This window comes from Diorhabda carinulata, chromosome X (genome assembly GCF_026250575.1).
Source record: "Diorhabda carinulata isolate Delta chromosome X, icDioCari1.1, whole genome shotgun sequence".
Classification (NCBI taxonomy): Eukaryota; Metazoa; Arthropoda; class Insecta; order Coleoptera; family Chrysomelidae; genus Diorhabda; species Diorhabda carinulata.
Genome location: NC_079472.1, coordinates 519,324 through 544,636, shown reverse-complemented (window position 1 = coordinate 544,636; position 25,313 = coordinate 519,324). Strand labels below are relative to the sequence as shown.

At 30.8% G+C, this 25,313-nt stretch overlaps 1 protein-coding gene across 9 annotated transcripts; it reads left to right on the top strand.

Moving 5' to 3' along the window:
• The first annotated feature begins 437 nt into the window (after positions 1 to 437).
• Positions 438 to 24,366, top strand: LOC130902653 (echinoderm microtubule-associated protein-like 2). 9 transcript variants are annotated; one of them, XM_057814900.1, is made up of 10 exons: positions 438 to 1,438; positions 5,815 to 5,916; positions 14,698 to 15,024; positions 15,624 to 15,834; positions 16,987 to 17,058; positions 19,272 to 19,577; positions 22,331 to 23,516; positions 23,580 to 23,667; positions 23,729 to 23,955; positions 24,018 to 24,366. In XM_057814900.1, exons 2-10 carry the CDS (start codon positions 5,874 to 5,876, stop codon positions 24,141 to 24,143), a joined length of 2,586 nt encoding a protein of 861 aa, XP_057670883.1. In that variant the 5' UTR covers positions 438 to 1,438; positions 5,815 to 5,873; the 3' UTR covers positions 24,144 to 24,366. The 9 variants fall into 9 exon arrangements, with proteins under 9 accessions (XP_057670883.1, XP_057670887.1, XP_057670880.1 ...); XM_057814897.1 differs by having other exon boundaries at positions 644 to 1,438; positions 15,612 to 15,834; XM_057814899.1 differs by having other exon boundaries at positions 645 to 1,442.
• Positions 24,367 to 25,313: the final 947 nt, after the last annotated feature.

Sequence of the window (25,313 nt, the reverse complement as noted above, 5' to 3'; positions counted from 1 at the left end):
AAATTGACTTTTTAAATGTTTATTTGCTGGGTAGTAATAGAGAACCAATTAGTACTGAAGGTGACTATCAATTCGTAACCTCTGGAGGCGATAAGTATTGTAATAGATCAGTTCTTATGCATTACGAATGAGAATATTTATTTTTTATATACAAAAACAACACACAATATATAAATATAAACAACTGTGGAATAAAATTGCTAATTAATTGGTTTGAAATGTAGAACGAAACGTCAAATGTCGAATATGAAAACTATTTTTCAAGATTTGGACCAGAGATATCACTCAGAGTGCTTAAAAACGTATATAACCGAACGCGAACCGAGCAGTGGTATCGAAATAAATGGATTACCGAACAATTGGAGTCATCAGATGTTCTTAGTCGAACGTAGTAATATTATATTTACGTCAAACTGGCGGCTGTGGGGTAAACAATTGATTTTCTCGTATGTTACCCGTGCTAGCTTTTTTTCGGTAGTGAGAGTTGTTTTGTATTGTATGTTTGACATAAAATGTTTCTTCATTTGAAATGACAGATTGTGTAATGACAATTTATAATACGTAGTAGATTTGACAACGTCGGTTTGTTACGTTTGGATCGTTCTATAAATAAACTTATTTTTTTCCCAGTAAGCAAGGTCGGATTTTGTAATTATGAGATAACTCATCACAAGCGGTAATAGTAACGAATATATAGGATTCTATCGAGAATAAATAGAGTTTAGTTTATAATACGTAAATGTGGATAAAAAAGTTTTCTCAAAAAAAAAATAAAATACTTGGTTATTTGTATTTTTCACATAAATTAAGTTTAGTCTATTAAAAATAATATTCGTGAATGACGTCACAAATATTCAAAATCTAAGTATCCCTTTCGTATTTATTCCTTTTAGATATAAAATCTGACAATTATCTATTGTTAAAGTAGATATCCGTTAGTTTCACATAACTGGATATACATTGTTCAATTTTTTTTTTAAGCTGATCGTATCTATAAAAAATCCGAACTGACAACAATGTCTGTGGTACCACCTCTGTGTTAATGACAATAACAAAGAGTGGTTCGGTCGAGAAGCGAAATATTCACACACGTTTATACACACACGACGACGCGATTACGTTTCATTTTCCAACGGCCGGCAATATAATATAGATAGAGAGAGGGACAGGTAAATTGAAAAGGTAAAGAGAGGAAGTAGTGGGAGAGATACGATACGAAACGTTCACCTGAAAATCATGTCGGTGGTCGTTCGTCGATGCAGAAGGTGAATTATAACTTTATAAGGACTTGCTTTTAACTGTTAACGTAATTTTTATACCGACATTGTTTTGTGAGTGAGAGTGTGGATAGATCATTGGAATTTTAAATCGAAAACAATTTTTCCCGATTGAAGTTTCTAATAGTGTCATATAGGAATAGATAACGGCTAAATTGCAAGTAAGTACGTAATAAATTTGTTTATACAAATATATTTTATAAATAAAAATTACGTAAATTTGATTTAATATCTCAGAATGCTACTAATGATGATATAGTTACGTAAATTTTTCTGTTATTTACGTTAATAGGATTTAAAACATAATAAAATTATTCGATTCATATGTTTTGTCGAAAAGTGATGTCTGTATCGAAATTTATAACCTATTATTTGTATTCATTGTAAAAGTATTTATTAATTGTGTGTATATTTCGTACAATTATAAATTTCAAACTTAACAAAATGATATACAAGAAAAGTTATAACAAAAATTTGATTGGTTATTCTCTACATTTTATGATATTTGTCTTCTATGTAATGAAAATGGCGTCTTGAAGTACAAATCAATTTTGTATTTAAATAAGTCGATACGAACAATATCAGGCAAATAAGATGGTTGTAAATTAAGTGTTTCGTCGAGATATTCGTTTATAATTATAAAAATTTCAACAATTCAAACAACACAAATACTTATACCACAATTCTGTAACGAATTTGATATATCTGTATAATATATAGGGTGTTTCGTTTAACGAGAGGAAATGTGCTATTATAAAAAGAACTTTTTGTTGTATATCGATCAGTTTTTTTATGCTTTCACCCCCCCGATCTATACAAATTTACTTTCTCTAATGTGAGAACAGGAAATGCACGTTTAAAAATACGATATTTTATTGTCTTTAATAAATTTTATAATGTCCGTTCAATATCTATTTAATCTAAAATTTATTATCGAAAATTTAATTCAATAGGATTATATCTGGTATGAATTAATTTCAGATACTTAAGATATTGTTTATACAGCGTGGTGTAATCAACTAAATATTAAAATTTAATTGACAGATAAAGCAGTTTTGCGTTAAGGCCCTATTACACTTATCGAGTAGGCGATTACATTTTTGCCAGGGCTGGCATACACTGATATCGAGACCGTTCGTGGTGGGATTCTTCGTTTTTAAACACGGTGACGTTTCTCGAAGCTAGACCATCAAGTGCGCCTGTCAGTTTTTTACAAGCTGATCCCATAGACTTTCGTAGTTCAATATTCTTGTTTACGAGGGTTATTAGATAATTTATAAAAATTTCGCGTGACGTTGATGATGAGATTGTATGAACTAATACTTAACTAAGGAGTGTAGGTATGTGTAAAAATTTTAAACAAACATAAAAATTTCAATAATATTTAATAATTAAAAATAAACACGTGACGGTTATATATTTAGAAAACGTTTGAAGGTCTTCCAGAATCTAAATATGCGTAGAGGTGATCCTTTATTAATTTATACCCGAAATAGTGCAACGTATAATTAATAATTTCGTTATAGTATATCAAAATATATTTCAAATTCAAATTTCGCGGGTAATACTCAGTAAATATATTTACAGTTTATAATAATTTGTATTTTTTGATTAGAGTTCATTAATATGATAAAACAAGTCTTGAAGCGTCAAAAAGGTTATGAAATTACAGTGAAAAATGTCTTTTAGAGGTCAATTAAGGTCAAAGTAAATAATATGATAGTTGATAACGTAATGTACTCGTATATCTAGTTACCAATGTCAATTTTACAAATGTCAGTTGTCATAGTTATTGGCCATTCACCTAATAAGTAACTAGTCAGCTTCTATTGTTATATAAATATTTTTATAATGGTAATAGTAATAAAAAATTAAGTTTTGATTTTTTTAAAACAACAAAAGTTCGTGAGAAAATTATCTTCATGACATATTATATATATATTAGGTCAAAAGAATACGAAAATTATTAGAGAATCTATATTAATTTAGTGGGCGTGTACGTCGCGTACAAAATGGCGGATATTGTTCAACAAATTCCCAATTTTAGTTCATTAACTTTTACGACAATCTTCGTAGACTAAATTTGAATTAAATTTTGAAATTTCTATAAAAAATTTTCAATGGTACTCAACAGACTGTGGAGAACAGGTGACACGACAGATGTTTCTATACATCTGTCTTTTGTAGGTGTTTGAAAGAACATTTTTAGGTTAGGTGGATGTCTATCTATTAACAGATTCATTTCTCTCTACTTCTTTTTTTGAATAGAAAATTAATTACAGTAATATTAACACTAGTGAAACTTCTATTTCGAAGATTAAATGTCCTTGATCTATTAAAGACGCCCCGATTTTTTTTTTCACTTTCAATAGCTACTTTATACTTTCGAAAAATTTTTTAACAATAGCGACGACGTTACGTAAGCAAATTCTTATTTTTTTAATGACAGACGTCCATAAATTATTCAAATTTTTAGAGGTCGATTGTTGAAATAGTCAGGGCCGTACTAGGTTTTTTAAAATTCTATTAAATCGTTATCGTAGAGTTGTACTAAATTGTTTATGTTTAATATAAAATTATTTTGAGTTTATTTTTCTGTTTAACTCATTAAGCAGTTGGTATTTAATCCACTCATGGTGAAATTTGACCTCCACGGGCCTCTTGTCTTACATGGAGAACAGGAAATAAAACAGGAAACTGACTCGACGTGTATTTCATATTATAAGGGTTCTTTTTGTAATCTTGTATATTTATGACATCACCCCAATGTAATATCCTGTAGAAGAGGATTAGTTTCATTATATAAAAAGTAGAAAGTCCAACATACACTGCCCGTTAAAAGTAATGAATCTTGAATGAACGAACCTTCATTTTTTTATGAAACCTTGATCGATTCTAGAAACATTCTTTAAAAAACTATGAAATTTTTATTTTTGAAATGCTCTGTGTTCTCAAAATACAGGGTGATGAAGTTAACTTTAATTTTTAGGTTGATAAATTATTTAAACAATGACACCATCGTCTAATTTGGTCTATATCTCCAAAATGGCTGAACTTAGAAACTTTTTGAAAATTGTAATCGATTCTTGAAGAATTGTTCTAGAAACGGTGAAATTTTCATATTTGAAACATTACGTGTTTCCAAGATACAGGGTGTCAAAGTTGACCTTTATGTTTGGTTGATGAAATATTTCAACAACGACACCATCGTCTATTTTGGTCTATATCTCCAAAATGGCTGAACGTAGAAACTTTTTGAAAATTGTAATCGATTCTTGAAGAATTGTTTAAAAAACAGCGAAATTTTCATATTTGAAAAATTACGTGTTTCCAAGATACAGGGTGTCAAAGTTGACCTTTATGTTTGGTTGATGAAATATTTCAACAACGACACCATCGTCTATTTTGGTCTATATCTCCAAAATGGCTGAACGTAGAAACTTTTTGACAATTGGATTCGATTCTCAAAGAATTGTTCTAGAAACGGTGAAATTTTCATATTTGAAAAATTACGTGTTTCCAAGATACAGGGTGTCAAAGTTGACCTTTATGTTTGGTTGATGAAATATTTCAACAACGACACCATAGTCTATTTTGGTCTATATCTCCAAAATGGCTGAACGTAGAAACTTTTTGACAATTGGATTCGATTCTCAAAGAATTGTTCTAGAAACGGTGAAATTTTCATATTTGAAAAATTACGTGTTTCCAAGATACAGGGTGTCAAAGTTGACCTTTATGTTTGGTTGATGAAATATTTCAACAACGACACCATCGTCTATTTTGGTCTATATCTCCAAAATGGCTGAACGTAGAAACTTTTTGACAATTGGATTCGATTCTCAAAGAATTGTTCTAGAAACGGTGAAATTTTCATATTTGAAAAATTACGTGTTTCCAAGATACAGGGTGTCAAAGTTGACCTTTATGTTTGGTTGATGAAATATTTCAACAACGACACCATAGTCTATTTTGGTCTATATCTCCAAAATGGCTGAACGTAGAAACTTTTTGACAATTGGATTCGATTCTCAAAGAATTGTTCTAGAAACGGTGAAATTTTCATATTTGAAAAATTACGTGTTTCCAAGATACAGGGTGTCAAAGTTGACCTTTATGTTTGGTTGATGAAATATTTCAACAACGACACCATCGTCTATTTTGGTCTATATCTCCAAAATGGCTGAACGTAGAAACTTTTTGACAATTGGATTCGATTCTCAAAGAATTGTTCTAGAAACGGTGAAATTTTCATATTTGAAAAATTACGTGTTTCCAAGATACAGGGTGTCAAAGTTGACCTTTATGTTTGGTTGATGAAATATTTCAACAACGACACCATCGTCTATTTTGGTCTATATCTCCAAAATGGCTGAACGTAGAAACATTTTGAAAATTGGAATCGATTCTTAAGGAATTGTTCTAGAAATTGTGAAATTTTCAAATTTGAAATGATATGCGTTCTCGAGATACAGGATGTTGAAGTTATTAAATACATGGTGGTTATATCGAGGTGTTTATCGTAACTTTTTTCCAGATTTTATAATGGAAAATGGTCGCAACAAGTTATGATAACATTTCGTACACATCCTGAATATGCAGTTGCGCAGCAACTCCATGGAATCCCCCGTTGAAAACCGTAAGTATATATAAATACAATTCCAAACCCTCCCCCTCCTTTATTCACTTAAAATTAATATTTTTCATACATAATTTCTCGAAATTATCGTAATTAATAATAGAGATAACATCATTAAGAAATATTTTTTTACGTAAAACAATTAGGTAACACTAAAATTGATTTGCCACATATTTTTTTTACCTCATTAAAAAATACGTGATTTAAACAATTAAACACCTTAATTAGTATTTCAAATTGAGTTCTAGCGATTACATGAAACGTTCCGAAACGTTTTTATCGCCTTTTCAGTCCCAAAAAGGATATTTAATTATTATAGCGAAAGTTTTATACTGAAATGTTATCAGGATTATATCCCGATGGGTGTATGAACTAAAATTATATCGTTTTACAGCTATTTTTTACTATATCGGATGTCCAAATAAAATAATACGAAAAATTGTGAGTACAATCGTCATCAAAACCAAAAAATTATCAATACATTGTTTATTCGTCTCCTAGCAACTAAAAATTCATATTAAACACCCGATTTGATTCCTCTGGATTTAATATTTGTCATCAAACGTCAAAATTGCAAATTATCTACTATATTTAATCCCTTCGACATTCTATAAAATAGTAAGTTTTCATAAATTTCTAATTTTACGACTAAATTTAGTTTTTTTTTTCTAATTCTACACGTTCCTAAATGTTAAAAATATTAATTATAAATCGAATTTCGTTAGAGATCTATTATCTAAAATAATCACCTGATTTGATTCCTCTAGATTTAATATTTTTTATGAATCGTCCTAAGTACGGACCAGATTTAGTTTCCTCTATCTCTTGTACGTTCCCAGGTATAAAATACACGTATTGAAACTTGGAAATAGTATGTAATAGTCCGTAAAGAAATATATTCAACATCACCGTATCAATTAAAATTCCCAAAAACAAACACGTACTTTTTAAAAATCGAAATAAAATGAGTCATAACTTGGATGCTATAAAATGGCTACTGCCTGTTTATTTACATAGATCGTAAAATTCAATTTGTATAAAATCGATTCTAGTTTATGTATTTCAATCGATTAGAAACATTTCCTGATTTTTCTAACATTGTATAGAATTCTTGTAAAAAAATCGAAAACCATAATCCCGATCATTCGATTATTTTGTAATAATTAGTACTATAGAATCGTGCATATAATCGTTGAAAGTAGTAGAGTAACTGTATACTCATAGGATGAGGCTTATAAACAATAAAAAAGAAGAGCGAAATACTATATTGAAATTGACACATAAACAATATGTAATTATTAAATTCTCGTTAAATGGTTTAAAAAATATAGAAACGAATATAATTCTATTAATTTATTTGAATAGTTAATATATTTATTGGTTATCGATCATAATTATTAGTAATAATATCTATTATTTAATAACATGGATGAATGAGATTCAATTATCATCTTTTATTTATCTCCACGAGTAGTAAAGGCTGATTCTATCATCGTTATAAATAAGTATAATAACAATTGTTGATTATTCGAAATTGTAAAAAGTTGTGGCGTAGTATTCTCCTCGTTTTTTTTTTCTTATTTATTTAACTTAGTTTTGCATAACGTTGATAGATGATGTGCGAAATTGAATTTTCGTAATGCAGCCGTTACCAAATGAAAAAAAGTATTTGACATAAATATTCACCAGGCCAGTTTCGAGATTTATTATTTTTTTCGTAATTTTGTCACGTGTTCTCAAGATACGGGGTTATAAAGTTGACCTTCATTTTTGGTTGCTGAAAGTTTTTAAAAATGACATTATCCGCTAATTTTGCCTATATCTCCAAAATGGCTGAACGTAGAAACTTTTTTAAAATTGGATTCGATTCTTAAAGAATTGTTCTAGAAACTGTGAAATTTTCATATTTGAAACATTACCTGTTTCCATAATACAGGATGTCAAAGTTGACCTTTGTGTTTGGTTGATGAAATATTTCAATAACGACACCATCATCTAATTTAACCTATATCTCAAAAATGGCTGAACTTAGAAACTTTTTGAAAATTGTAATCGATTCTTAAAGAATTGTTCTAGAAACTGTGAAATTTTCATATTTGAAACATTACCTGTTTCCATAATACAGGGTGTCAAAGTTGACCTTTATGTTTGGTTGATGAAATATTTCAACAACGACACCATCGTCTATTTTGGTCTATATCTCCAAAATGGCTGAACGTAGAAACTTTTTGACAATTGTATTCGATTCTTAAAGAATTGTTTAAAAAACGGTGAAATTTTCATATTTGAAACATTACGTGTTTCTAAGATACAGGGTGTCAAAGTTGACCTTTATGTTTGGTTGATGAAATATTTCAACAACGACACCATCGTCTAACTTGATCTATATCTCAAAAATGGCTGAACTTAGAAACATTTTGAAAATTGGAATCGATTCTTAAAGAATTGTTTAAAAAACGGTGAAATTTTCATATTTGAAAAATTACGTGTTTCCAAGATACAGGGTGTCAAAGTTGACCTTTATGTTTGGTTGATGAAATATTTCAACAACGACACCATCGTCTAACTTGATCTATATATCAAAAATGGCTGAACTTAGAAACATTTTGAAAATTGGAATCGATTCTTAAAGAATTGTTTAAAAAACGGTGAAATTTTCATATTTGAAAAATTACGTGTTTCCAAGATACAGGATGTCAAAGTTGACTTTTATGTTTGGTTGATGAAATATTTCAACAACGACACCATCGTCTATTTTGGTCTATATCTCCAAAATGGCTGAACGTAGAAACTTTTTGACAAATGGATTCGATTCTTAAAGAATTGTTCTAGAAACGGTGAAATTTTCATATTTGAAAAATTACGTGTTTCCAAGATACAGGGTGTCAAAGTTGACCTTTATGTTTGGTTGATGAAATATTTCAACAACGACACCATCGTCTAATTTAACCTATATCTCCAAAATGACTGAACGTAGAAACATTTTGAAAATTGGATTCGATTCTTAAAGAATTGTTCTAGAAACTGTGAAATTTTCATATTTGAAAAATTACGTGTTTCCAAGATACAGGGTGTCAAAGTTGACCTTTATGTTTGGTTGATGAAATATTTCAATAACGACACCATCATCTAATTTAACCTATATCTCAAAAATGGCTGAACTTAGAAACATTTTGAAAATTGTAATCGATTCTTAAAGAATTGTTCTAGAAACGGTGAAATTTTCATATTTGAAACATTACGTGTTTCCAAGATACAGGATGTCAAAGTTGACTTTTATGTTTGGTTGATGAAATATTTCAACAACGACACCATCGTCTATTTTGGTCTATATCTCCAAAATGGCTGAACGTAGAAACTTTTTTAAAATTGGATTCGATTCTTAAAGAATTGTTTCAAAAATAGTGAAATTTTCATATTTGAAACATTACGTGTTTCCAAGATACAGGGTGTCAAAGTTGACCTTTATGTTTGGTTGATGAAATATTTCAACAACGACACCATCGTCTAACTTGATCTATATCTCAAAAATGGCTGAACTTAGAAACATTTTGAAAATTGGAATCGATTCTTAAAGAATTGTTTAAAAAACGGTGAAATTTTCATATTTGAAATGATACGTGTTTCCAAGATACAGGGTGTCAAAGTTGACCTTTATGTTTGGTTGATGAAATATTTCAACAACGACACCATCGTCTAACTTGATCTATATCTCAAAAATGGCTGAACTTAGAAACATTTTGAAAATTGGAATCGATTCTTAAAGAATTGTTTAAAAAACGGTGAAATTTTCATATTTGAAATGATACGTGTTTCCAAGATACAGGGTGTCAAAGTTGACCTTTATGTTTGGTTGATGAAATATTTCAACAACGACACCATCGTCTAACTTGATCTATATCTCAAAAATGGCTGAACTTAGAAACATTTTGAAAATTGGAATCGATTCTTAAAGAATTGTTTAAAAAACGGTGAAATTTTCATATTTGAAATGATACGTGTTTCCAAGATACAGGGTGTCAAAGTTGACCTTTATGTTTGGTTGATGAAATATTTCAACAACGACACCATCGTCTAACTTGATCTATATCTCAAAAATGGCTGAACTTAGAAACATTTTGAAAATTGGAATCGATTCTTAAAGAATTGTTTAAAAAACGGTGAAATTTTCATATTTGAAATGATACGTGTTTCCAAGATACAGGGTGTCAAAGTTGACCTTTATGTTTGGTTGATGAAATATTTCAACAACGACACCATCGTCTAACTTGATCTATATCTCAAAAATGGCTGAACTTAGAAACATTTTGAAAATTGGAATCGATTCTTAAAGAATTGTTTAAAAAACGGTGAAATTTTCATATTTGAAATGATACGTGTTTCCAAGATACAGGGTGTCAAAGTTGACCTTTATGTTTGGTTGATGAAATATTTCAACAACGACACCATCATCTAATTTTTCCTACAGCTTCATCACGATTTCCATTGATTAAGTGATTGCAATCGAAAAGAATATATATCTGAAGCATTATCAGTGTTTAACTGCATGGTATTTCCAAAAACTAATAATCTTATTTGAGTTTTGGTAATTTTTTTTATTACGTAATTTATTCATTGGAAAGAATATTTTTCGAAGAAATTTCTCGCTTGATAGGTTAAAAAAAAAATATTTTTGAGATAATTTGGAATATCTTTCGATGTGGATTTCAATGATATTGTCTCATATGTATGTCATTGAAAATGTATGTCATTGAAAAATATATTAATATGATATCAATAAACTAAATAAAACCTTATTAGGTACAAGTCCATGCAAACCTGTTTTAGTATACTTGTAAAATCCATAACAGAAACAAGTTTTAATGCTACAGTCCATTCATTTAGCACACAAATCAATTTCAAACAAAAGTCATGGAACCACAAATATCATCGAAAAAGTTTACAAAATCGTATCTACTAATATTATTTCAAACTGGTTAACCACCCAGTGTATTCGCCAGATCTGGCCCCCAACGATTTTTTTCTCGAAAAAATCTACCGAAAACTTTTAAGGTAACCCTCGTACATCGTTTTATTACCCAACGGTAATTTGGCGAACTTATTTCCACAATCTTCTTTTTTAATAACTTTAATAACCCTGAACGAATCCAGTCACTTAGACATCCGTTTACTCAATCGATTCCTATCAAAGATAAATCGATATCTCGATTGTTTTCGGAAATATAAAATTTTTATGCAAATAAATTTCCACGATTCAATTTTATCGAACAAGAAAATTGAAGTAAAAAAATCTTATTTTAATAATTTTAGAGTTAATAGTAAATAATTACGTAATACGAGTTGATATAAATCATAATTATTATTTGGTATTATAATTAATGAGGTCGAGTTAGTATTTAAACCGTGAATTACTATTATCAAATAATAAAACATGAAAAAGTTGATTAAACATCAAAAATAAAACGTAAATAATTTTTTAATCATTACTGTTAGTATACTTTCGAAACCGTCTAGAGACGTATCGAGTTACGTCATCATTATTTTTATTGTACCGACCATATTTAATATTCACAAGCCGTTTATGTGTAATGGTCTAATAGAAAACAATTTTAACATACTAATATAAATAAACTTTTCGAATTTTTTCCCTTTATTATAACAGTTTCACAATGTGCAAAGTGTTTTAATGAAACTTATAACAATTTGAAAATAATTCGACTGGTCCGAGTGAAGGAACGTCAAAGAAATGTCAACATTTGACATACGTATATGTCTAAACGCGCTTGTACGCGAAATTCATCTTAATATTCAATATTCCAAGCACGTAGATTTTAAGGTTAAGACGATTTTTATTTATTTTGAGTCAATTTTATAATTTTAGTTCTCATATAATAAATGACGTTCCCACAATTTGAATAATAAAATATGGGAAACTTTAACTTTACCGACAAGAAGAATTTTGTGTATAATTAACGACGCCTACAGGTCAAATACAGATCCGGCTTCTATTTTTCGTAAAAAAAGTTCTAATTTCTAATAAAACACTAATTCGGCATATCGGTCGCGCTATTTAAACTAAATTCAAATGATACCCGGTTTATTAAAATTAGTCGTGCTGTTTCTTTTTTAATTTCTTTTTACTGTTATTTTCTCTAGTATAAATTATAGTATATAATAGTTGTTAATAAAAAGATTGTTGATCATAATCTTAACTAGATACGAGTGGACGTCACATATTCATTCAACCATTAAGATTTTATATCAATGACCGTCTACTATTATACAGGATGAATCATAAATTAGTAAACAAAAAAAGATTTTGAAATATTTCGAATTCCTATTAGATTTTTCATTTGCCAGATAAAGCGTTCCAATTCATTGTTGAGTTAATTCACATATTTACAGGGTAAGTCGAAATTTGCAATAATATTTGGAAAAAAAAGTTTTAGGTGGCAATTATATTATTTTTCTTTGTATAATCCGCGTAACCGTATAACCTCACAGCTGATGATTTCTTCTTCTTTTTAAACGTCAAACGTCACTCGAAACAATTAGGTTATGTCGTTTAAACTGATTAAATATATAGAATACGTCATATTATACATTTATTGGTATATGGACTAACATAAAAACGATTTTGCACGTGTCTATATCTCGTCGACTGTTTTTAATGACTGCAAATGAATAAAAAATCGTTCTAATAGAAGTTTTTCCACTTTATTTTCGTTAAACAGCCCGCGTAACCGTATAACCTCACAGCTAATGTTTTCTTCTTCTTTTCAAACGTCAAACGTCACTCGAAACAATTAGGTTATGTCGTTTAAACTGATTAAATATATGGAATACGTCATATTATACACTTATTGGTATATGGACTAACATAAAAACGATTTTGCACGTGTCTATATCGCGTCGACTGTTTTTAATGACTGCAAATGAATAAAAAATCGTTCTAATAGAAGTTTTTCCACTTTATTTTCGTTAAACAGCCCGCGTAACCGTATAACCTCACAGCTAATGTTTTCTTCTTCTTTTCAAACGTCAAACGTCACTCGAAACAATTAGGTTATGTCGTTTAAACTGATTAAATATATAGAATACGTCATATTATACACTTATTGGTATGTGGACTAACATAAAAACGATTTTGCACGTGTCTATATCGCGTCGACTGTTTTTAATGACTGCAAATGAATAAAAAATCGTTCCAATTGAAGTTTTTCCACTTTATTTTCGTTAAGCAGCCCGCGTAACCGTATAACCTCACAAATAATGTTTTCTTCTTCTTTTCAAACGTCAAACGTCACTCGAAACAATTAGGTTATGTCGTTTAAACTGATTAAATATATGGAATACGTCATATTATACACTTATTGGTATGTGGACTAACATAAAAACGATTTTGCACGTGTCTATATCGCGTCGACTGTTTTTAATGACTGCAAATGAATAAAAAATCGTTCTAATAGAAGTTTTTCCACTTTATTTTCGTTAAACAGCCCGCGTAACCGTATAACCTCACAGCTAATGTTTTCTTCTTCTTTTCAAACGTCAAACGTCACTCGAAACAATTAGGTTATGTCGTTTAAACTGATTAAATATATGGAATACGTCATATTATACACTTATTGGTATGTGGACTAACATAAAAACGATTTTGCACGTGTCTATATCGCGTCGACTGTTTTTAATGACTGCAAATGAATAAAAAATCGTTCCAATTGAAGTTTTTCCACTTTATTTTCGTTAAACAGCCCGCGTAACCGTATAACCTCACAGCTAATGTTTTCTTCTTCTTTTCAAACGTCAAACGTCACTCGAAACAATTAGGTTATGTCGTTTAAACTGATTAAATATATGGAATACGTCATATTATACACTTATTGGTATGTGGACTAACATAAAAACGATTTTGCACGTGTCTATATCGCGTCGACTGTTTTTAATGACTGCAAATGAATAAAAAATCGTTCTAATAGAAGTTTTTCCACTTTATTTTCGTTAAACAGCACGCGTAACCGTATAACCTCACAAATAATGTTTTCTTCTTCTTTTTAACGTCAAACGTCACTCGAAACAATTAGGTTATGTCGTTTAAACTGATTATATATATAGAATACGTCATATTATACACTTATTGGTATGTGGACTAACATAAAAACGATTTTGCACGTGTCTATATCGCGTCGACTGTTTTTAATGACTGCAAATGAATAAAAAATCGTTCTAATAGAAGTTTTTCCACTTTATTTTCGTTAAACAGCCCGCGTAACCGTATAACCTCACAGCTAATGTTTTCTTCTTCTTTTCAAACGTCAAACGTCACTCGAAACAATTAGGTTATGTCGTTTAAACTGATTATATATATAGAATACGTCATATTATACACTTATTGGTATGTGGACTAACATAAAAACGATTTTGCACGTGTCTATATCGCGTCGACTGTTTTTAATGACTGCAAATGAATAAAAAATCGTTCTAATAGAAGTTTTTCCACTTTATTTTCGTTAAGCAACCCGCGTAACCGTATAACCTCACAGCTAATGTTTTCTTCTTCTTTTCAAACGTCAAACGTCACTCGAAACAATTAGGTTATGTTAGTTTCCATTAACGTATCATAACTTTTTTAAGATGTTAAATTCATTTACGCAATAAAATAAAATTCACAGTATAAAAATCATAAGTAAATGTCGTATAAGTCATTTATACCTAGGTTGCACAAAAGTAAGTGTCTTTATAACATTTTTATATCTATATAAACGAATGAATTTATTCCAGATGAGCTTGTAGAAAACGAAAATCACGTTCATAATGACAGAATATCCGAACTGGAACGTAAAGTTAGCGAGCAACAAGACGAACTCGTTTGTCTCAAAGCGACACTCGCCGAAGCTTTGCGCAGACTCAATAATCTCGAATTATCTCATACAGGTTCACGTATACCTCAATCTCCGTCCGCTTCTTCAACACCGACGAGGTTGAATAACGTCATTAAAGACGATTATAGCAAACAGAGTTATTCGACTTCGAAATTAGATGGACCGAGAAAAAGTTTCGCTGGATCTTCTTTACCCCAACGGAAACAAGTACATTATAGGTCGACAGGTAATTTAGAGGATTGTATTTGAGTCCGAAATATGACGATCGAGGACAATTTAGGATAAAGTCACCCCCAATTGCCCTCTAACGTCATATTTTGAGCTCCACTGTAAAGCTCAGCTCTTTTTTTGCGAGGGACACCCTGTATAGTGTTTTTTAATAAATATTTTTATTGTTTCACGTAATTTTAGAATATATCTCAAAAAAACATTGTTTTATATTTTTTATTAATCAAAATTCTAAACTAACCTCAATTTTTTTCATAAATTTTTCTTAAAAATCAAAATTCCAATACACTTGTTTAATTTTTATAATTTTTGGTGGAATAAATCGAGTCGATACTTCGGATTCCGTTATACGACTCTCCTCTGTATAGGTTCTTCTGCGGGACACCCTGTATAATATAACTTGTTTCATACTTTTTACTAATAAAAATTTCAAAAATTAATCTTTTTAATATGAATTTCGTTTAGTAATAAAAATTCTTCTCGATAAATTAATTGATGTAATTTTTGGTGGAATAGATCGAGTCGACATTTTGTTTTGGCGCCTCTGAATTTTTTTATTTTGTTATAAAATGTACAGAGGAACAGTTTATTTAACAGGTAGCCTTCACAGCGACAGTCACAGTTCGAGTAGCGTTAGTCCGATACCTTCCCCATCACCGCGAGCTACACCGGTACCTGTCAACAATACTATAAAAAGGCCAACTACGAGTGCCAGTTCGAGATCATCGAATAGCAGTTCTTCTTTACATAAAAGATGGAGTTCTACGGGGGATTTCAATCAGGTTCACCAAAACGGAATGGTATCAAAGTAAGTTGTTGTTTTTTGTATATAGTGTGAACCAAAAAAAAAAATTATTTTAGAAAAAAATGTGTTTGAAACAAATATTTTTTTATTATCAATTTTAGTGGAAAAAAAACTGATTTGTATGACGTAATACTTATAATTTTATTTTTTTTTAATCATATACGAGGTGTGTTACTAAATATGATTTACGATCAAGAATTAATTATAATTTTTGAATTTTTGTAAAAAGCCATTTGTATACCGTGAAATTTAGCAACCAAATTTAATTTTTCTCAAGTCATATACGAGGTGTGTTGCAAAATATTATTCACGCTCAAGAGTATTGTACTATTGTTATTGTTTTTTTTTTAAAAAGTTGTGTTATAATCTTATTACCAATTATATTTTAGGTCAATATACAGATTTTGATTCAAGTATTCGAATTTTTTAGCACGTAAATAACACTTTTGAGTTTATTTGTATATTTTGATTTATACTGAAAAATATCATTAAAAACAAAAAAAAACTTTTTAGATCTATACTAGACGTCATTTTACAAGAAAAAACTCAACTTGAAAATGATAAAAAAGAATATATTTTATTTTTGAGCAAAATAATAATTTTCGACGTACCTCGTATACTATTACAAATATCTCTTGTTTCGGTTAATGGAGAGATTTTTATAAAAAAATGATTTTATTTCAAAAATTAATAATAAAAGTTTAAAAAAACAAAAAAAATTTGTAAAAAGTATATGGGGTGGTAAATCTCCCTTTTATTTCAACATTCCTTTATAGATTAAAATAATTTCGTATTAATTATTAATAAACCTATTTATTTACAAAAATTGCCGGCATTTTTATTTAAATTCAATATTCTGTATACACTACCTCATTAATTAACAAAAATATTACCTTCCGAACGTGTAATTACAATTATGAACCACCCTATATAAGTTAGTTGAGTTATATAATACTAGATGGCGTTAGCGTTAACGGTTATTCGTTTGAATTGTGTGTTGCCAACAACTTAAATACAATATTCCAAGGACAAATTTACCGTACGAATCAAGTGATGTTATTAAATTTGAGGTTATAATAAATCTAAATCATTTTTTTATTACTTTCTTACATAAAAAGCACGTTATTTGAAGAACGCGACGTCATTTTATTTCAGATATTCAACGAGATCTTTTCTAAATATATCTGCTAAAGTTAATAACCACTTTCCCGGCCATTATAAACACGGGTAAGTTTTTGTTTTGTTGTAATTATATCGATATCCGTCCTTTATAACAAACCTGCGTATAAATTTGTTAGTGGAACCTTCCACACAATGCTCGAATGCGGTCCGTTTCCTTCCTCTTTTGGTTCATATCAAGTTTTGTTCGCGATCAGTCGCTTGGAAAAAAAAACATTCAATTCAATTATTACACAATCTGTAATTTTTCTAGTGTGTAAACCGACCCGTCGAATTGTATCAGTGAAATATGGATAAAAAGTAAGATTTTCTCGTTTTAATTTTGGATAGTATTTTTGAAAGTGATACTTGTTGAATTTGGTGTTTGTTTGAGCTGTTTATAGCGGGTGGTTTGACCTTGATGGAATTTTAAGGACGTGGCGGTTGCCGAGATTATGAATCATTTAGTGAATTGATGTAATCTGGTTATAATTTCAGGGTCGATGGCGGGATAGTCTTATCGATTTAAAGGCGTGATAATTGTGTAACCTACATTAGATTTTCTTTTATAAAACTACCCTATTCGTTGTGTAAATCGATAAATTCGACGTATTTAAGATAAAATTTATGAAAATCGAAAATTCAACACTTTTTTGGCCCGTGAAAAATCGAAAATTGTATTAAAATGTTTTTTTTTTCCGGAAAGAACATAAAATTTGAATAAAAAATGATTGGATATCATAATTTAAACAATTTTTACAAATTATTTAAAAAAATTGAGGAGTTCTATGATAAAAGGGAATCCTAACCTATAATCTTTTTAATAATTTGTAAAAATTGTTTAAATTATGTTATTCAATTGTTAATTTTTCACAATGTTCGTTTTTGTATGTAATTTTTGAGAAAAGTACTACTTGAGTTCACTTTTTGGAAAAAAAAATGATTTTTTTGTCAAATAAGTATCAACATTTCAATTTTTTGTATTAAATGCGTGAAAAAAAAGGGGAAAAAATTATTGAAAATTGCCGTTTTTCGAACTATTGAGGTTATGTGCGTACAGAATTAAGTTTTTACGTATTTTTGAGGTTACGTGCATATAATAATGGGGTTATGAACTTACAAAATCACGGCTTTTATCAACTTAAGGTGGTATTTTGCCCATTTTTTGTTAAATTTTGAGGTTTTGATCATAAACAATTACGTTTTCGTATTTTTTTGAGGTTATGTTTATAAAAAACTGCGTTTTCTGTAGGTTTGGGGCACAAACTGGCTGTTTTATCGAACTATTTTAGGTTATGTACGAGGAAAATGAAGTTTTTGTTCATATTTGAGGTTACGTGTACACAAAATTGTACTTTTCCGAGCTTATGAACGAACATAATCAGGCTTTTATCAACCGCACAGGTTGTATATTGCCCATTATTGTTAAATTTTGAGGTTATGATGATACAAAATCGAGTTTCCGTTATATTTATAAAAAAAACGGCGTTTTCTGTAGATTTGTGGAACGAAATCGCTTTTGAGGTTATGAACGTGTATAATCATGAGTTTTAACAACTTTTGAGGTTATGTATCACTTGTATTTTTTCGTCTTCTAATTTTACAGTATCGAATATTCTTTCATTTTCATTATTACCGAAAAGATTTTCAAAACAATATATTTATACAAAGTGACGAAAAAAAAATTCTATTTTAATCAAATTTTTCCTTATACTAGTTTCAAGGTCATTTTAAGGGTATGTATAGCGTCTTTTTATCGATTGCTCCAATTATATCGCGTTGTTTTTAAATTAATTTCACAAAGTGGTTTTTTTTTCATGCTGCTAATCAATTTATCAAAAACCGTCTATCGTACAATGTTTTCACGTGGAATTTTCACAGTTTAATTTATCGCGTGCTAAATCGACTTGTTAGCGTTAGTGTCATTACGACCATAAATTTTGTAGCGACCTGAGTGTGAAATAATTAAAATCCATTTAGAAGAAATACTGTTTCGAATACATTTTATATTAAATTTAAAACACATTTTCAAATAAGTTTATCTAAGTAACCTTGAAACTGCCATTCCATTAATTGTATAATAGTTTGTTGAATAGATTTTGTAATACTACCGATATTTAATAGATGGAGCTACTGTAAAATGTTTATTTTTAATAACGGCAACGACTTATAGATGGCGCCGATTTAAATTGAATTTTGAATTGAATAGCGTTAAATTGTCGAATAACTTTTCTACGGGGGTTTAACAAAAAGTATAAAGGAACAAAATAATTTTTTTCCAGTATTAAAGACATAACCTATAATGAAGAAGAGAGAAGTCTGAGGTTTTTTTTGAGAGGTAGACCGATCGTCGTTTACGCCCCTTCCGATATAGGGGAAAACTACGAAATGACCAAAGTGTCTACTACTCCATCGAGGAGACTCCAACTCGATTGGGTGTACGGATACAGGGGAAAAGATTGCAGGTCCAATCTGTATTTTTTACCTACGGGAGAAATGGTTTATTTCGTTGCGGCTTTAGTTGTTCTGTATAATCCGGAGGAACAAAGTCAGAGGCATTATGCCGAACACACAGACGACGTCAAAAGGTAAATTTCGACATTTTTTTTTAATAATTTTTTTTCCTGTTCATCTACTTTCAAAGTAAAAACAATTTTTTAGCGATTTATCGGATGAAAATGTTTAGGATATGACGAAAATTTATAATTTGATTTTTATTTATGTTTGTCGTTTGTCACATTAATTATTGAGGTTATGGTAAACCAGATTTCAATTTTCAACCTTTTAATTCTCAAACTGTCATTTTTGTTGGTTCGAATGTCACAATTTTTATATATTTGAGGTTATGAACATAGAAAATTGCGATTTTTTATCAATTTTTGAGGTTATGTTTTTAGAAATTTGCGTTATCGTGTCTTTTTTGAGGTTATGTTTTTAGAAATTTCCGTTGTCGTGTCTTTATTGAGGTTATGTTTATGTAAAACTGTATTTTGTGTATCTTCGAGGCACAAAATTGCTTTTTTATCGAATTATTGAGGTTATGTGCGTACAGAATTGAGTGGATTTTTGAGGTTAAGTTCATACAAAGTTGTTGCTACTATTTAAGTAAAAACTTGCCATTATTGATGATTTTAGGTACACATCAAAATGCTCTTTGGTATTTTTTATACCAATTTGTATTTTTATATATCTTTACGGCTGTAAACGAACAAAATTGTAGGTTTTATTCATTTTCGAGGTTATGCACGTGTGGAATTGCCATTTTTGTTTATTTTTAAGGTCAGGTACATATCAAATTGCTTTAATTTCTTTATTGTTTTCACAAAAACTACATTTTTGAGGTTATGTACTCACAAAATGGCTGCTTTTATCGATTATTTAGATTATGTACAAACAAATTTCGACTTTTGAGGTTATATACCGTATCGAATATAGTTACGTACACATCTAATTACGTTATTCGATTGTTTGAAATGTGTATTTAAATAAAAATTCATTTTTATTCCATTTTGAGGTTATTTTGTTGATTTCATACATTTATACACGCACGAAATTACATTTTTAAGGTTAAAGGTAAACTCGAAGTTGCTTTTTTGAGGTTACGTATGTACCAAATAGCGTCTATTGAGGTAATAGGTAATAATTGAGGTTATGTAAACTCGAAGTTGCTTTTTTGAGGTTACGTATGTACCAAATAGCGTCTATTGAGGTAATAGGTAACAATTGAGGTTATGTAAACTCGAAGTTGCTTTTTTGAGGTTACGTATGTACCAAATAGCGTCTATTGAGGTAATAGGTAATAATTGAGGTTATGTAAACTCGAAGTTGCTTTTTTGAGGTTACGTATGTACCAAATAGCGTCTATTGAGGTAATAGGTAACAATTGAGGTTATGTAAACTCGAAGTTGCTTTTTTGAGGTTACGTATGTACCAAATAGCGTCTATTGAGGTAATAGGTAACAATTGAGGTTATGTAAACTCGAAGTTGCTTTTTTGAGGTTACGTATGTACCAAATAGCGTCTATTGAGGTAATAGGTAACAATTGAGGTTATGTAAACTCGAAGTTGCTTTTTTGAGGTTACGTATGTACCAAATAGCGTCTATTGAGGTAATAGGTAATAATTGAGGTTATGTAAACTCGAAGTTGCTTTTTTGAGGTTACGTATGTACCAAATAGCGTCTATTGAGGTAATAGGTAACAATTGAGGTTATGTAAACTCGAAGTTGCTTTTTTGAGGTTACGTATGTACAAAATAGCGTCTATTGAGGTAATAGGTAACAATTGAGGTTATGTAAACTCGAAGTTGCTTTTTTGAGGTTACGTATGTACAAAATAGCGTCTATTGAGGTAATAGGTAACAATTGAGGTTATGTAAACTCGAAGTTGCTTTTTTGAGGTTACGTATGTACAAAATAGCGTCTATTGAGGTAATAGGTAACAATAGAGGTTATGTAAACTCGAAGTTGCTTTTTTGAGGTTACGTATGTACCAAATAGCGTCTATTGAGGTAATAGGTAACAATTGAGGTTATGTAAACTCGAAGTTGCTTTTTTGAGGTTACGTATGTACAAAATAGCGTCTATTGAGGTAATAGGTAACAATTGAGGTTATGTAAACTCGAAGTTGCTTTTTTGAGGTTACGTATGTACCAAATAGCGTCTATTGAGGTAATAGGTAACAATTGAGGTTATGTAAACTCGAAGTTGCTTTTTTGAGGTTACGTATGTACCAAATAGCGTCTATTGAGGTAATAGGTAACAATTGAGGTTATGTAAACTCGAAGTTGCTTTTTTGAGGTTACGTATGTACCAAATAGCGTCTATTGAGGTAATAGGTAATAATTGAGGTTATGTAAACTCGAAGTTGCTTTTTTGAGGTTACGTATGTACCAAATAGCGTCTATTGAGGTAATAGGTAATAATTGAGGTTATGTAAACTCGAAGTTGCTTTTTTGAGGTTACGTATGTACCAAATAGCGTCTATTGAGGTAATAGGTAACAATTGAGGTTATGTAAACTCGAAGTTGCTTTTTTGAGGTTACGTATGTACCAAATAGCGTCTATTGAGGTAATAGGTAATAATTGAGGTTATGTAAACTCGAAGTTGCTTTTTTGAGGTTACGTATGTACAAAATAGCGTCTATTGAGGTAATAGGTAACAATTGAGGTTATGTAAACTCGAAGTTGCTTTTTTGAGGTTACGTATGTACCAAATTGTCATTGTTGTATATTTTTTAAGGTTATACACGTAACAAATTGCGTTTACGTCTACTGTTGAGGTTATGTACAGTTAAAAATTGTCTCCTACAGTTAAAATAAAAAGTAATGTAATAATTTCAGTTTAGCAATTCATCCCAACAAGATGACTATAGCGACGGGTCAATGCGCCGGTCATAACGGAATGGAAAAGAGACCCCACATCCGCGTTTGGCATACCGTATCTCTTCATACCCAAGCCGTAATCGGTTTGAACGATTTCGAACTGTCGGTTTGTTGTCTATCGTTCGGTAAAGCCGACGGAAGCCTTTTGGTCGCCATAGACGAAGCCCCGGATCACACGATATCCGTTTGGGATTGGCAGAAAGGCGAAAACGGTCACAAAATCACCGAAACCAAATGTTCCGTCGATACTATCGTGGCGGTGGAATTCCACCCTTTGGATCGCAACACGATCGTGACGTGCGGCAAATCCCACATAGCGTTTTGGTCTTTGGACGTGAACGGCACCCTTTACAAACGCATGGGTATTTTCGAAAGCAGAACCAAACCGAAATACGTGACTTGCGTTAATTTCCTTCAAAGCGGAGACGCCATCACCGGAGATTCCAACGGCAATTTAGCCGTATGGGTCAGGGGAACCAACACCATATCCAAATACGTCAAACGCGTCCATGACGGATCCGTTTTCACAATCTGCGTAACTAAAGACGGAAGTTTCGTCACCGGCGGCGGAAAAGATGGTAAATTGGTCGAATTTAGTCCGGATTTAACTCCCACCGGAATAGTTAGTCAGATCGAAGGACATTTTGGTGGTATCCGTATGATTTCGGAAGGAAGAGGTCGCCAAATTTTGATCGGTACCACTCACAACTGCATCCTTTTGGGCACTTTCGAATTGGGATTCCAACCGATCGTATTGGGACATTCGGACGAAGTTTGGGCTCTATCTTCCCATCCGAACATCCCCCAATTCGCCACCGCGGGATACGATAGAGTGTTGCAACTGTGGGATTCCATGTCGCACACGATCTTATGGAGCAAGGACATAGAGGAGCAAGCCCAGAGTATCTGTTATACTCGAGACGGGACGTGCGTCGTCGTCGGTTGTATCAACGGTAAATGGATGGTGTTCGACGTCCAAACCAGGGAACTTTTGGTCCAACACACCGACGGAAATGAACCGATTCAAGCGATCGCATTTTCGCCGGACGGTACGTCCGTCGCTATGGGGTCCAGAGACAGCCAGATTTATATTTACCAAGTGTCCGATGACGGAACTAAATACTCGAGAGTCGGACGGTGTTCGGTGAGAATTTTTTCTTTTTCTTTCTTTTTCCCCCAATAAAAATTTCGTTTTCTCAAAATTTAGGGTCATTCGAGTAGCGTGACTCATCTCGATTGGGCTAACAATAATCAAACTTTAAGATCGAATTCGGCGGATTACGAATTATTATTTTGTGAGTATTATTAAATACGAGATATTTTTGTTTTGATTTATTTTTTTTTTTTGGAATTTAGGGAATGCCGGTACTTGTCGTCAAATACCTCAAAGTAGCATCATGCGCGACGTCGAATGGGCTACGAATACTTGTACCATAACTTTTACCACCGTCGGTATATGGCCGGAAAACGCCGACGGCACCGACGTCAATTGTTGCGGTAAAAGTCACGACGCCGAGCTGTTGGTTACCGGAGACGATTTCGGGAAAGTTAAATTATACAGTTACCCGACTAGTCAACCGAGGGTAAGAAAAAAAAAACGACATTCTTCTTATTTAATCATTCGATATTTTTTTTTAACTTTCAGTCTCTGTGTCATAGTTACGGTGGTCATAGTAGTCACGTGACTGGCGTTGACTTCTTGTACGATGATTCGAGGATTATATCGATCGGTGGTAATGATACCGCCGTTCTTCAATGGACCGTTTCTTAAAAAGATTTTCTTATTTAAATTTTACTAGTTAAGAAGCAACACTTGTAGCATTTATTCTATCGTTATTTATTATCCCACCAATTGTAGCACTATCCTAAAAAAAAATTGAAGAAAAATTAAATTTGTGCCAGAAAATATATCTAAAGCAAAATCTCGATAATACCCTGTATATTTTTATGTAGAATTTACAACGTGTGATAAATAATATTTATATACATATATATTTAGTTGTTTTATTTAGATCCAATCGTTTCTAAAAGAAAAGAAATTACTAATAAATTTAATAAACAAAGCAAGTTACAAAATATTTTTAATCTACTTGATCAAAATACCTTATTACGGTCCTGTCAATTGAATAAATTAGTCCAAATATAACTGCACAACAACTAAAGGTTAGTAGTTCGTATGTTTATTAAAAAAAGAAGAAGAAATATAATGCTAATCCAGCGTTGTCGCAACTACGATTTTTTACGTAGATCTACGTACTTAAATAATATCATTATAAGTGATGGATTCTAATTTAAAAGGAAGTTTATATAATAATCACTATAAATAAAATAAAATATTTTTTTGCATCTTATATATACTTATATCGTTTTGGTAATTTTAAAATTAATGAAATTGGAAATAAAAACAATTCGTCGTAATGAAAAACGTTTAAATTTTGTTATTTGTTTCTTCCACAACACAAATAATAGAAAATTAACGTATTAACCTTTTTTTATTATATTTTTGAAAACAAACTAGTTGGGACACCAAATTAAGTCGAAATGAAAAATTTCGCAACATCGAACACTACGCTATAAAAAAGAAGAAAGCACGAATCAATGAGGTTAAATAGCACCACTAAACTTGTAACATTATGGCCATCTTGTTAGTCAGGACCTGACTGACCCATATTACGATAGATACACAATTAATTTGTGATAATATATTTACGTATATTAAAAATTTTGTACCACGTATCTAGAAGGGTATTAATGGAATTTTGAAGACTGTAAAAATGAGAATAACGAGTAAATAGGCAGTAAATAACCAAATAAATTGCGATAAGAATTTGTTTTGAGTTCTAACCTCCTCGCTTACGTTCAGGTACTAAATGGGTGTATTAAAATAATCAACCGATTGGTTTTTTCGATTTAATTTTAAAACATTAAAGGGATTAATCGG